Below are 15,666 nucleotides of genomic sequence, written 5' to 3'. Positions count from 1 at the left end.
AGAGCATCCGATTAACCTCTACGTGTTTCTGGACTGTGGAAGGAAACACGGAGAACCCAGAGAAAACCCAAGCGCACACAATGAGAACATGCGGTAGCCACTATGTCGTCATGTGGCCTAAATTGTAAAATAATGAACAACATTGACATCATGTTCTATTGAAGAAGATCTGAAACTAGTGATTGAGACCATTACCATTAGGTATGTTGTGTACAATTGAGCAACAATGCCCTCTCCTCAAATTTCAAAAATCTGTGTAGCCTTCAGTTGCCATCAAAAGTCAAAAGCCATGTTTAGTTTGTCCACTGTGGGTTATTGTAAAAACATGTTGGTCCAAAATGGCAGGCGATTTGGCCCCTGATATGAAATATTAAGGTGTTATTGTGAGGTGATGAAAAACAACACTTTATAACATTGAGTGACTGTACACCTAAGTGAAATTAAGTATAATACTTATGATCTTCAATTACGGCCAAATGATAAATATTCTCACCAAAACTTTAATTTAATGTTATTAATTAAGTAAGAAGTGAGCTCATTTTCCCTTCAATTCTAACAAAGTTAATTTGACGACCGGTGGAGTCGCCCCCTGGTGGTAATGTCCATTTTTATATTCAGTCTATGCATCCAACAAGCGAACCTCACAGCAGCACAGACATTTATTTTAACCATCAGCTCGAAACCTCTACCAACACTGTAACGATGAAACAGAGGTAAGTACCATGCAAATATAAAAAGTGAATATTTTTCATTCTAATAAATCAGCTTATTCACCTCTCAAAGAACAATCAGGTCATTTTCATCACACATGTAAGACTAACCTTATGGAAGCTGCCATGGAAGATCTTTTTGATTTTTGTGTCATCAAAGGTAACAGTCTGGAAGTCTCCTTTGTAGTCATGGTTGTAAAACGTCATGGTCTTTCCAGAGTCTTTAGGTGGAGCAAGAGAGAAAAAGGTTACACTTTCATTTTTATTACAGAAACAGTGCAGACTTTATCAGATGCCCTTTCAACGGATACATTTAAAATATTTCATTTAATTCAAAATGAACATAACATTACAATAATTTAGATTTTGTTTTTCACCAAGCACTTAATGCAACCACCAGAGCACATCTCGACCATATTTATTATTATGATAATAAGTGATACTGTATGTGCCATCATCCACATTTCCTACCTTTTATTTAGCCCATGAAATATTTCTCTCCTTTTATGGTTTTCAGCAACAGTAAAATATACCGCACTGTAAAAACCCACAACACTTTTCAACTTTTTTAACCCCTTTTCTTGCTGTGTCAGACTCGACAGGGGAGGCAGAACTGCCAAAGTCTAACTTCCTCCGGCTACTCCTGGGGTTCCCAGGATCATGAAGGACAGCTGGTAACATAATCTGTGCAGCAGGTCAGGGGTTTGCCCTGCATCTCCTCCGAGTTAGCGGTGTCCAATAAACCTCTAAAAATGGATGCCCGAGGGAGTTTACCTCTTTCGCAGCGTTTCCGTGACATCGCTTATCGTAGTGAGACTCATAAACAGCCACTGCACCATCATCACGTCTTATGATATCTCATCTCACCCCATCTGCTGGCATAAAATGGCCTCATTTCGGGTATTTCTGCATAATATTCATCTTTTGAGGATAGAATATAAGAAGAAAGCTATGCTCATTTAAAAATAAGTCACAGTGGATTATACCTCAGCTGTTGTTTGGGTGTTTCTCCTCCAACTCACTTCTCAAATCTGAAGTTTAAAGGTGTGTCACGTTCAAATACATCACTTCAGACTGTGATCTGATGCAACATTGATGCACCAAACAAACAAAGAAAGATGAAAAAAAACTCACTGTCTAGGATTAGTCCCACCAACGGCTCGTGGTCAGCGTTGAGGATTTCCCACAATGCAAAGGGCTCGTGGGGGGTGTCCGGGAGTAGACGGAGCATCATTGAAATGGTGTAGTCAGAGGGTAAACCTTCAGGGTGAAGATACCTGGTACACACACACACACAGAGATAGTGATTTTTAGCAGTGCCCTGCAGACACATTCTCTATCTCCTTGGTTCCTTTTTCAAAGTGCCATTGTCTCTTTCAGCTGAGGTGTGAATGCCTTTTCACCGCCTCGACTCTTTGAGTGCTCGGCACTTTTTGATCAGGAAGCCTCATTTCTTTTCCGCGCAGTTGCCTGCGAGCACTTCAGGTTTAAGTCATCCGAGCTACAACTTTGCAGAACACTCATCAATGCCACTTTTCACAAACTGAACACCTGTCACAGGAAGCATAAAAAGGAAAGCAAGAAAGACACAAAATGACATAACAGGTGGAACTGTTAAGTTTTCATATGCATCATTTTCATATTTGAATATTTCCCTGCGGTGCAGTTGGTACAGTGCTAAATAAATCTTATCACATTTGACTTATATTATAATATTAATATTATCCAATCATTTATTTCCACCTTATGTAAATGCAGGCTCTGTTAATTACAAGTGGTGCTGGTTGACTGTAAATCTTTTTTTTTTTTTTTTAAACATCCACTCAGAGTCTAATCAAAGTAATACATAATAAATTGGATTATAGCTCCATCAGGTGTTGTCTGTTGCTCTGGTCCAACTAAATTATTGATACACAAACACAGAAACAACAGTGATTGTCTGTTTCCTGAGTACTTACAGGACATTAAATGTACAATGAAGATATGTGTGATAGATGGTAATTAGTGGCTCTATTATAGTGTATCTATGTTGTTGTTTTTTTATTCAATGTAAATAATTTAGTTTTTACAGGTTGTAATTGCTGTATTTCAGAAAATGAATGTCTGATATGAAATTCACAATTTCTCAGATCTGGTAGTAGGAATCACTGAGCTTGCTATGTGCTAAAAACACATACTGCAATACTCAGTTCTAGTTAATTAAACTTTCCTACAATGTGTCGACTGTTTAGATATTATATACACTGTATTTAAATGAATTCACCAGGCAAATAATTAAAAGCCACAGGTATGCTAAAACAGTCTTACTTACAGTGAAAGGAAAATTGAACTGAAGCAACAGACAACAAATAATCCAATCTTCAAGATCATTATTTGTGGTTGTTGACGCTGGGGACAGGAGCTGCTTTTGTTAGTCAACATAACTTAACAGCCTGGGTGCTGTGAGTGGGACTTGAACCCTTAAGATAATCCAAACAATGCCAAAGGGAGAATCTTTTATTTGTTACCTTTCATGTTAGTTCCCCAGCAGTTAGCCAACAGCCTAAGAATCAAGTAATTTTTTTTGGCAGGTCTGTTGAATTGTTCATTGTCCTCTGCTGGCTCATAATTCAAAGAGCTGCAGTGTTTGTGACCACTCCCGGTCTCCAAGCGAGGGGAGATAAACATCAGAGCGGAATCAAAATAATACAGAACACAGACTAATCTTAAGCTTGAATGGTAGAACCGTCTGATATGATATTTAAAAAAAAAATCATAAATGCCTTTAATAATGGAGGGTATGCTGTGGAGAGGAAATTATGCATGACTGTTTTCTCGTCTTATGAATCTTTCAATTGGCACTAATTCACTTTCTTATAACTTCTTAGTTTGTAAAACTTTTACCAGCCACCAGTTTTGATTATGTATAGTTTTGATAAATGTGCAATGTGACAATGACTGTATCTCTAATACTGAACCATCCTGTTGGTGACCTTTAGTACTTTCCTCAAGTGTGTCTTGCAAATAAAACTGCAGCTCTTCCTTTGTTACAGAACAAGGTGGACAGTATTTACATGCAGTGATGTGACTTATACGTCGACTAATGTAATTAGAATTGTATTTATTTAATATTTTGTCCCCGTCACTGTCAGAAATGACCAGACGTAAACCTCTGTATAATGCCTAGTTTGCTTAATTGTCAACTAAAACAGAAGTGCATTCTAAGGTTTTTACTCACTTGGTGGGCAGTGACACCAGCGCGTCGCGGTGTAACCTGTAACAGGGGAAGCTGTTGAATGAACCTGGCTCCAGAGAAACTCCAGGAATGGTGCTGTACTCCTTTTCGACGAGGCCAAACTTCTCCATCATGCGAAAACCTGCAAGAGACACAGAATCTTTATCATTACCGCTGGCTCTGCATCCAGGGCTCTGATGGAGTAAATACCGTCTTACTCCTCTTACCTGCCAAAGTGTTACCGCTCATCAAAACAGACGGACAAGCTGAAAAATAGAAAATAATCTTTAAGTCATAAAAATCTGTAATATTGACAAAACCAGTGTAAAATATAGAGGACTTTTATTTTCTTTATTTGAATGTGTTTTCAGGTCAGCTCTACGGAGGCTACCAATTTGGACCAACATGTGTTTCCAGTAGGCCACAATAGACAAACTAAACATATTTTGAGTTTTAACTGAAGGCTACATGGGTGCTCCAATACACTTGGAAGGGAAGAGTGAGGTGAGAGAGTTACATGCAACCAATAAAACCAGTAAATGTTGCCAAATTTTACACACTGGACATTTAAAATGTTCATCCTTCAAATAAATCCCCTTTTCTTTCCACTTCCCCCCTCAGTCATTTCATTTTCCCTCCCTCACTCTTCCTTTGAGCCTCGTCTCCTTCATCACTCTGTCTGCGTCTCTGTAAATTGTCTGAAATCTTCCCCTCTGATATCCTACACTGTCTCTGTTTTACGCATTAGTTGGTGTTACTCACTGGCAGTGGCAGCTTCGCAGACAAAGGTAATGAGCTGTTCCTCTATTTTCTTCACAGCATCCAAATCATCCACAAAAAAGACGTGTCTATCACTGGGTTTGCTGGCAATATTCACCAGCTCCCCATAGTCTGCATCCGCAAACCCAATGGCAAAGATGATGTAGCCTGAGAATGGATTCAGACAAGAGGATTTATTACATCATTACGCTCAACTGAGAGGATTTAATAGCCAAATGATACACATTGTTAGAGTCATGGATTTCCATATGAGTGGTGGTGTTTCCAGCCAACACACACAACCTACACTATTAATCACAAATTACTCTCAGAATTGATAAATCAAGGTGTTTTTTTGGACTCACCCTCCATCTGCATTTCCTTGGACACTTTGTTGACATCGTCTTGTGAACGGCCGTCTGTAAGGACAACCAGGACTTTGGGAATGCCTCTTCTGGCTCCAGCCTCTGCAGTGAAAATGGACTCTTTCACATGTTTGATGGCCCGACCTGATGGATGACAAGAAGAAACCACTTGATTTAGAACAGCTGTTTGAATATTACCTTTGAACTTTACAAAGGTCTTTAACTGTACAATTAACTTACAGTTAAACAGCGGATCAATATTGTGTTACATTACACAAAGGGAACATGGGCTCTTTTCCTGCAGTGCATAATAAGACTATTATTGGCTAGCTTGACATAATCTGTGTCCAATATACTTTATGATCGTTGGCTCAAATGAGACGTGACATACAGACATATTCCTGTAGATGCACAGCAGGGATATAAAACCTGATCCTCGGTCTTTTGCTCATATCAACACTTCTCTGACACAGATCGCCTATTTATATGATCGAGATTCACTGTTAATATGTTTTGTTTTCAGTTCTCTGAACAGAATTAGCTGCTTGAGTCAAACAGTACAGTACATTTCCCACCAAATCTAAATGCTGGTTTTTTTTTTAAATTCACCAATAAAAACATGCAGTAATATTTACCGTTATTAATGTGATGTAAAGTTATCAACACTGAAATGAAAATTAACCAGCGGCTGCTTGGAAGCAAAACGAATAAAGAAAAACACGAGTTGTTTTGTAAAACACCAGTGTAGACTCTCTACAGCATTCTTTCTTTAACACCATCTGCAGTATGACGCTACATTCTTCACTTTGTAATGGATATAATATTTCAGTAAATCTCTGAATCTGCCAACAGTGAGGCTCATTGCTGACAAACTTGTTGGAAGGAATGAGCAGGAATGAGCTCATTAACCACCTGAAAAATACACCCTCTTCCTCACCTGTTACATGAAGGTGAACGCTTGAGACCTTTGCTACAATTTTAATGACGTATTAATTAAAAAACATGTATTGATTATCAGTTCACGGTCATAAATAAAATAAATGATTGACTTATAAACTGCTGAAACTGGAGGAGAAAAGCCAAGAAACATCCAAATACAGATGCTGAAAAAAACGATGATAATACATTCGGGGGGGAACTTTATAAAATGTAGAGGTCAATTATTGATTTAATCATTCAATAAAATCCATCCTGACAGCTTAAAAATGTTAAACGACACTCCCACAACAGGCAACCAAGATGGTGTCAGTGCACATTTGTCACTGTGCTTCAAGCACAGGAAATACTATACAGAATATAAAATATGTCTACGGAAATAAACTTTATGATTTTAATATACCTTGCATCAAACTTTTCTTTGCCACAGACAACTAAAGTGAATGTGTCGTCTGCGCAAAAACAAAGTACAAGGCAAAGTCACAGGAAAACAAGACAAAATAACTCAGTGACCTTAATTGATCTGAACAGCTCCTGCATATGTGCAACATCACGTGCGCAAATATGTCTGTTTTGTTATAAGCTCAGTCTCTCCATTCTCACCACACTCAAGTAGGTCATTTCAGTCTAATGTCAATATTTGCATATTGTCTATCGTGATTTGCATTGTTCATATAGCTCCTCCGTCTGACCTTTTCAAAAATGACATCGACAACTGCTGCCATTAATCCGCTCAACTCCTTTTTGTCCTTTCACACTTTCTACTCTCACTCTTGTTTTCAAGATAGTTATCAGGAGAGGACACTCAGAGAACCTCTTCTGACAAACAATATCATATGAAGCAGTAACTGGACCATCAATTTACAAATGAGTTATTGTATATTCAGGAGTGTGTGACGTTAAAAGCTCTGTGTATGGCGTCAACACATTTATACTGGATATGTTGCATTCAGCAGCTCTTCTCTGTCCTCCATAGACTCGCTCTGCACAACTAGGGTTTTTACTGCAAGGTGTCCTCTCCTCAAAAATCGGAGTTTTCTAATGAGCACCGAACACAGTCGGTTTGACGTTTGTAACTGATCTGCAACTTTATGCTGCTACAGCTCAATGAGCAGAGAGAGAATCGGACAATAACAACATTTTTCTGATCATTTCACAGCAGTTGATGATAATGTTATGCAGGAAAAAAGCAGCAATTTGAATGCGAACACAGACAGGATCTGACACAGTCTCTGTGAGTGACACACACTCTTCCTCACACACACACACACATGCAGGCTGCAGCTCTATGACACACAGGCTCAGTCAGGAGGATGGCAGTGTGTTATCCACAAACGTTACATTTACCAACAACATCATTTCAACTTGCAGACATGTTAATATGTTTTATTCAGACATAAAAAAGGGCCCTGTTGTTATTTTTGATATGCTTATGTTGTTGTCATTTGCACAGCTGTGCTTTGTTCAGCATAAAAGCAAAACCTTTGTTTTTTATGAATTTTGTTCATGTTCCCATGACATCACACATAAGTCTTTGATTTAAAACATTTTGTATAATGAACCAAAATCTTATATCACCATTTAGCCTTAAAGTACAGGGATATTATTTATTATTAATAAAATATTTTTTATTACTGCACTATTTTTGTGTTTTTTTAGAAAAATCCATTTTTTTTGCTTTCCACTGAGCTGTCAGTGGTGAAAAACGACTGAGTGCTTGGCCTGTAACGTGTTGTGAAGTCTGATATCTGCCAGTGATACATCTGTTTCTACACTGTCCTCCGATCACGCTGGGCGAGACTGGAATTACAACAGCTAGCCAGGCATGAAGTGAGACACAGGGCAGTGCAGAAGGGAGGAGGCCATGAGACGGAGGGCGAGGTGCTCATCGGGTGGTGGAGGACGGAGGAGAAGAGCAGGTAAGGGGGCACACATGGAGGGAAAGGGAAGAGAATCAAATGTGATTGGTCTGACAGGGAAAATTAGACCATGAAAAAGTGGGTGAGAAATCACCCACTGCACCAGTGGATGCTGGGCTGAAAAACATGTCATCGATCAGTGATCCATCCGTTTGCGTGAGTGAACTAATCCCTGTGGGTTTGGCTTTGGCCTTTTATCTGGCAACAGTTTTTGTTACTGTCACATGGAAACAATACAAGAGACATACTGAGAATATGGAAACAGTATGGGGATATAAAAGAGGTTGAAATCATCTAAAATCATCAACCCTGTTTTGGCTTCCAAAGCTTTGGTGCAATACAATGAAGTCAGAGATGTTCAGTCAAAATCTGACAGAGAGTCTATAATTTTCTCAGTGGGGAATTATGAGCAGAGTGTGCTATTAATCACATAATCCTTTAGTTACTGAATTGTTGTCTAAGAATTACATCACAGAAGACGTTGCTGAAAATGTACATGATGAGTCAGAGGAACATGTTCATGGGTTAGTAAATAAAAACATTTGTGAAGTTGTAACAATCTCATGGTCTTTGAAAATGTAGCGGGGATCTCATACAACAGCGTAACCACAGCTGAAGTAGGAAAGAAGTCACTCTAGCTAATGAAGATTATGAAGATAAAACTAAGATAAGACTAATCGTATATGTGAACGTATTACTGACACTTGTTTAAATACTGTATGTTGCTACATGGACGCAGACACAAGCACAGAGGGGGCCGAACTTAAACCAAGACGAGAGCCAGAAAAGTTCAAATGATATAAAAGAATAAACCAAGCTTACAGATTAAACGAAGAAACAAATCAGAGGCCAAATTAAAGAAATTAAAATGTGTCATATTAAGATATATGACCAATGTAATGGATACTTTTTTCATAAAATAAGATTAATTACAGTAATTCACCCATGGAATAGCCTCAGTATCAGTTGGAGAACTAAGAACATAAATGTAGAAGAGTGGTAAATATTGCTGAAATTTGTGAATGATTTGACTGAAATCCGCACTATAGTAATGTCTGTAGTCAAATGTATCTTAGCCAATATTTTGCTGTACTCAATCATTTTTACTGTATAAAGAGAGGGAGGAAAATACAAATGACCCCTCTGGTTCTGGCTGTGTTTTCAAAGCAATTTAATATCATTTGTTTATTTCTTTTATGCTCAAGGTAACTTGATGTGTATTATTAATAAGTGCATCAATGTAGGAGCAAATCAATCACTCACTTAGCCAGTCAAATGCTCACTAATGCCTTGATGGATAAATCCCAAAATATAAGCTCAGCATAAGGACTTGACTCAGGAAAGTACTAACTGTAGTGGAGGTATCATTTACACACTGTTTGAAAAATAGGTTTCTAAGAGGATCAGGACTGGAGGTTTGCTCAGAAAGTAGCTGTCACTTGTGATTAGATAACCGCTGCAGGGATACTGCATAAAGAACTCCTGTTGTTACAGCAGGAGCTCTGGGGTTAGTGGAAATGGAACACGTTACAAACCAACCTACAGTATTTTATCATTTCTTAAAAAAAACAAAACAAAAAAAAACCTCTTTGTAATTGATACAAGCTTTGTGCAAGTGTTTAATAAAATCTGATTTTGATGTTTTCTCAACCTGGGGTTACTGAACAAAGGATATAAAGCAACTGAACCGCTTACACTAAAAACATACATAAGCGGTGAAGCTGTGTGGTTTCTTGTTGGCTTCTACACAGATATAACTGCCAGAGGCTAAGGGTTAAAGAGGAACAAAGCTACAGGCTTTTATTTGAAGGCTTTAGCAGATTTAAACACAGTGAGGGGCTCTGACAGAGTCTCTGAGGACAAATTGAAGTTTAAGAATGAAAAAAAAAGGGAATAGTTTAAGGTTTAGAGAGTAAAAGACTTTCCTTAAATATCCTAAAAGAAAGTGAAACTAGTAGCATACCTCTTAATGAACCAGAGGAACAGTATTTGGCTCAGTGGGTGACATTTAAACACTGTACTGTATCAAACAACACCACTAAAATAATACATAATAAACATAATAAAGTTTACTTTTATCTGAAGCAGTTGTAATGACAAAACTCCACATAGTACAGCTACCGTGTACGAAGTAGAGGACAAGCAGACAGAAGAGGAGAAGAAAAGTGGAAGTTTAGTGAAGAAAAGAGGGTTGAAAGAGAGAGAGTAATGGAACAAAGGGAGAAAGTTGAAGAAATGAGGAAACAGAAGATCAAACACGTGAGACAAATGAGAAAACGACTATTGAGGAGAGAAAGATGACGGGAGAACGGGTTAATGACCTGTCAGAGAGCAGAAGAGATAGAGGAGTGAACTGAGGAGAACGAGGAGGATGACGAGGGAGGAAGAGTGAAGAGAGGGGGGATGATGATTATGATGATGTGATCAGCACAAGGACACAGGCGCCGAGACATGACCGAAACTTCAGATGATTAAAAGCATAACCTGTAAATTCACATTAATGAAATTCACCTTCGCAGCTGGACATTTTTGACATAAATTATACAGCCCAAACGGCCTAGTTTGTCTCCTGACCGAGACCAACATGTAGTAAAAAAACAAGTGTGATAATTAACAGTGACATCATCAGTTTCCCTTCTTTAAGTTTGCTTATCAAGACTGGTTTTGATCAGTCAAGGTTCAGCCGACCAACAAAGTCAACTTTGAATGCAACATGGACGAGAACAAACGTGCACACTGATGATGCTGTAATCTGATCACATGCTCCAGAACGGTTGTACCCTGCGGAGAGTTTGCTCTGTCGACAAGTTGAGGAACATTTTTTGATCAATACCTGAATGTACGTGTCTGGTTGTAACGCATTAACCATTATTACATTCACATCACTAAGACACTCTTCTGACCTGTCTTGGTGTTTCCTCCTTTGTATCTGATCCTCTGAATAGCCTCCAGCAGCACTTCTTTGTTGCTATGGGAACTTAACTGGAATTCTGTCCGAGCATCGTCACTGAACTGAACAACTGCCACCTGGAGAAAGAGAGAGAGAGATGGAAAGACAAGTTTATTAGGTTGAAAGCACACATTCAAAACATTCAAATCAGTTAAAGAGTAAAAAATACAACTGCAATGTCTTTCTATATTTAAGAGTTCCAGTTTATTTTTATATCCACTTTGACTACAAAAAAGCAAGTATTACTCTTAGTAGCCCATGTGGTATTAACTATGTGCTTTTAGTTTAAATTACTGGGTCCAAAAACTCTTTTCAAAAAACCTTTTCCTTTTACCTTTGTTTGATGAAGGAAATGCTGCAATTGTAGAAATGAAGTGTTTCTTTTTTCCGTTCTTTTTTCAAAATGTATTTAAAGGTTACACACAGAGAGACACAAAGAGACACATGATGGAACATATTGATAACGACTACTGATAATAATAATAACTGTAATAATCACCACAAATCATCTTCATCATGGGTGTTAGAGGGAGGGAGGGGACAAATGAGGGAACAATAAATAAATATAAAACAATAATAATAGAATTGTATAGAAACATATAATAAACAGACTAATGAGAAGAAGAAGAAGTAAGAAATAAAGGAAGAGTTCCCCACACAGCCACAGTGTAGGCTGTATGTCTGCCGCGGGGACACAAGGGGGGCAGGACACACCATGCAGACCATAGTGACCCCCCCCCCCCCCGATCCCCCGTGGCCACCTCCAGGCACCCGAAGCCAAATTGAGTGTTTCTGAACAGCACCACAGAGGAAATACTGTACAGCTGTGACACCCCAAAAGCCAAAATGTGACTTTTTTGTTTAACAAAGTGTAGAATGTTAAAGTTTAAAATGAGAGAAGTGAGGAATCACAGGTATGAGCATTTCTCACGTGGTCACTTTCTGGTGAGCTTAATACTGCTCACGCGGAGAAGTTGTTCGCTCTGTCAAAAGGAAATATTACCGACTAATTTTATGCAACTCTCTCGGTTTCATTTACATAAATATATGCATGTATACAATTACTCTGGGCAGACACTAAGTGTGTATATGTTCAAATTCCCAAATCGCAGCGATAATCAATCTAAATGCCTTTCTGTAAGAGGGGAGAACAACAATCATTACCTCCAGATTGCTAATGGTGCCGTTCTTGGCTCGGGGCGACCTACATTAACCAGCCAACTCTCTCACGTTACAGACGGTGTTTTGCTCTTGGTAGCCCACTGCCAGAGGGTTACGGCACATAGTGAGGATAACAAACTGCTTAACAGCAGACATTCCACAAATGAAAGAAAATGGTTTAGCAAGCACCTCTACAGTGTGACAAATGAAGCTGCTGAGCTCTGCTGATTTATTTTGGGGGCCATGCAGCGAGGAAGCACAAAGAAATTAGTTCATGATGACACTAGTAACCTCAAGTTAAAGCCATAACTATTGATGAACGTGAAACATGAGACCCACTCAGATGCATTGGACATGTTAATAATACTTGCTGTTATGTAATTTAGTAATACGAGACAAGATCGTGAAGAATCAAGTGCATTTGAGGTTTGAAGCGTTTGGTGTTTATCCCGTTTTTTTCTGCATTTAGACTTAATTTATTAAGACTACTATTTCTTGCCAGACAAGTAATGTCTTCTGGCACAAAACACAAAGGGAGCAAATGAGCGGAGTTAATCGAAAACGTGTTTAAAGTTTTCTCTTACTTTACGAAACTTGCAAGGTTTGTGGTTGTGCTGATTTCTCAGAGGAGAGATCGAGAGAACTGGGTAAAATTCAGCTCCAAAGCATCTTTCCATTGTCAGTTGACATGCAAAGCCATCTTCGTGAGGAGCGAACTCAGATTGTTCAAGGTTCATTATTAGATAATCTATGACAAATGCTCTATTTCTGTCTGAAGTTTAAAAGTGACAAGGACACATCTACTTTCTTTTTCCACATTATCTACTGATTGAAAGCAGGGACATTTGAGAGAAAATTAGTAGCTTGGGGGTGAAAGGGTCGCAGCATATGAAGGACACAGAGGATAAGATGGAGTAAAGGAGGAGGCCACGTGTTGATGGATATGCAAAGCTAGAAAGCATGTTAATAACCTTTTGTTGTTGAGATTTGGTGGGATAAAACAGGAGGAGAACATGCAAACTCCATGCAGAAAAGCCCTTCATTCCACCGGGTCTAAAACCTGGAGCAAGAAGCAAGAAGACCTGCTGCAAATGCAAGAGTGCTCACCACTACACCAACCATGTGGTATTGTATATTAGAAAAAGAAACTTCCTCCTGTATAAGTGGCCTTTCTAAGCCACAGATCATACGAAAGTATACAGTCTCTTTCTTCAAGTATTATAATGGTTGACTGTGAAGCTGTACTTTTGGGTAGCATCTGCTCTGCATTGCATTTTCAGAGGTATGCACAGATGCAACGACAAACGGGAGGAAATTAGAGAGGTTGGTCCAGTATATACAGTCATTTTCAACAGACAGACTTTTAGACTAGACCCAAAAACCACTAACAGACATAAATGAGAAAAACTGCTCTCAGGGAGACTCAGTGTAGCATCATTCAGACGGAGGCGGTCCAGACAGCATTCTAAAAAAAATGTATAAATGTCTCCCTATGTAATGACACATATGAGGGAAAAGTAAAGTAAAGAGTAGCTAGAATTGAATCTCTGTTGTTTTAGTCTTAAATTCCTCCTGTAAGCTTAAAGCAAATGTGTGGTCCCCGGTGTGGACTGACCTGGGTGCCGTCTGGTCCAATCAGATCCAGCGATCCCATGGTGCTGTAGAGGAAACGTGTGATCTTCATGAAGTTGTCGTCTCCGATGGACCAGGAGCCGTCGACCAGGAATGCCAGGTCAGCTTTGGCCTCCTTGCACACTAGACAGACAAGGCAATGCCCATTCAGCCAATAGATATTGATTTAGCCAGCACATCATTTTTTTGTCTCGTATTAAAAAAGTAATTTTATACAGACTGAAGGTCAGACGAGGAGGAAGCACAAGGTGAATGTTAACTTGCCGTTATATATTCACACTCTGGGTAAATTTGCTAAATATGAAGCAATGCAAATATAAATGCTCTGGAACAGGGTAAACACGCACAGACTGAACCTTCAGATTAATCATACTGGAGTTTATAATATTACAGACAAAGAGCACACTCTAACTCTAGAATTTCAACCCGATTGCCAAAGTGTTTCATATCCAATGTTTCTGTGTGTTTTGTCCATATTCCTGCTTCAAGCTGTGACTTTTGCTTTCGCTGTTATCCTTCTCATGTTCCTAAATCACTCCCAGTAGCGTTGCCTTTAGTGGTGAAAAGTTGTTATGTGGTATTAACAAGTTTTGACAATCCAAGTCTATTATAAATCCCATATCCTATAAATCATGTCAGTCTCCATAAAGTCTGGGAACAACTTGAAATATATACTGTTTTTTAAGGGATTTTGAGAATTTGATGTAGCTCTAAATTCAAAAAGAAGAGGACACGATATTTACCGTCTCATGGTATTATGCCCTAAAAGCTTTTAACATTTGTGTTTAACAAAACATGAGGAAAAATAGACGCTGACTTTGAACAAACTCTCATCAGGTGAGTAACTGGAGATTAAAAAATTGGTTCGATGCCTGGATGATAATGCTTTTGTGACTGTAGCACTTGGATATGACAGTTCAATATAGAACAATTCCACAGTAACTTTAAACAAAATGTGCATTCATATTTAACCAAAACCATGGACAGGGGCACTTTCTCTCCAGGTCTGCTGCCTTATCTATTTGATCATCGTGTCCGTCACCCCAGTCACAGGCGACACACATCTTTGTCCTTTGGTTCTGTCCAGAGTAAAGGTTGCCTGTCACTACAGACAGGGACACTGGTCTGACAAAGGTCAGACACAGATAGAAATTTTTAGAGATGGGCTCAGCAGGTGTGTCGGTTCATGTCTGAGGAGTTTGTCTGGCAAAACATCATTAATCTAAGCCCATCAGACAGGAACATAGGAGGGGGATTCTCTGCGTCGGGGGTGAAGAGTCCAACTAGGGACCTCTCACCCTTTGTTTCTCATTTATCCGGGCTTGTTGAAACGTTTCAAGGATTCATTTGGACTGAGCAATCACATGAGTTGTTTACTGTTGCAGCCTCAAATCCACTTATTTAGGATTTACAACACAGTAAAGGGTAATGCTTAGGCATTAACTTGTTACCAAAGTCAGGTAATGTGGAGTTTCTTGCACTTAATTTGTAGCCAACATTGCATTTATGAACTCCTAAAGTTTAAGAAACAATGAATTTCCTTTGAGTTATTAATAAAATATATGTGTTTAGACCACAATGAATATGACATGGCATTACTGTTCTATTAAAAGTGAATTATTCACTTTTTTCTTTCCTGTTCCTAAAGAAAGCCAAGGGTGGTTGTACGGGCAAGTGTATGATTGTATTCATATTTACGAAAAATACTTTAAAGCTGTGCAATATGGAAAAATGTTCCTATGTCCCTGTATCTCAGAGTTTTCTGGTCACTAACCACTTATCAAATCATTTGGAGAGTCCAGATGTCTGCCAATACCTAACCCTGATCTCGGATAACGCAGTGATGTAGAGCATCACATTTAAATAATATAATCCAGTACAAGGAAAATTATTCAAAAACTGCAAATATAACAAATATAACAAAAAACTATAGGTATGAAATACACTTCACAAACTAATAATAATTTCCTGCATTTAGTTTTGTATATAGTTATGGTTCACAAACTTGCCTACGTGTATA

The 15,666-nt window shown here is 38.7% G+C and overlaps 1 protein-coding gene across 1 annotated transcript in view; it reads right to left on the bottom strand.

The window, feature by feature from the left end:
- col14a1a (collagen, type XIV, alpha 1a) overlaps positions 1-15,666 on the bottom strand; it is a 131,652-nt gene that overhangs the window by 52,591 nt on the left and 63,395 nt on the right. Inside the window, exons 26-33 of the mRNA XM_058646975.1 lie at positions 13,630-13,769; positions 10,807-10,930; positions 5,049-5,192; positions 4,687-4,851; positions 4,152-4,190; positions 3,928-4,066; positions 1,845-1,987; positions 822-931 (exon numbers count right to left, since the gene is read on the bottom strand). Coding sequence (XP_058502958.1) covers positions 822-931; positions 1,845-1,987; positions 3,928-4,066; positions 4,152-4,190; positions 4,687-4,851; positions 5,049-5,192; positions 10,807-10,930; positions 13,630-13,769 — 1,004 coding nt within the window. The remainder of the gene's footprint in view (positions 1-821; positions 932-1,844; positions 1,988-3,927; positions 4,067-4,151; positions 4,191-4,686; positions 4,852-5,048; positions 5,193-10,806; positions 10,931-13,629; positions 13,770-15,666) is intronic.

This window comes from Solea solea, chromosome 13 (assembly GCF_958295425.1).
Source record: "Solea solea chromosome 13, fSolSol10.1, whole genome shotgun sequence".
Lineage (NCBI taxonomy): Eukaryota > Metazoa > Chordata > Actinopteri > Pleuronectiformes > Soleidae > Solea > Solea solea.
The sequence above is the reverse complement of the archived record's forward strand: the minus strand, read 5'-3'. Positions and strand labels throughout refer to the sequence as shown.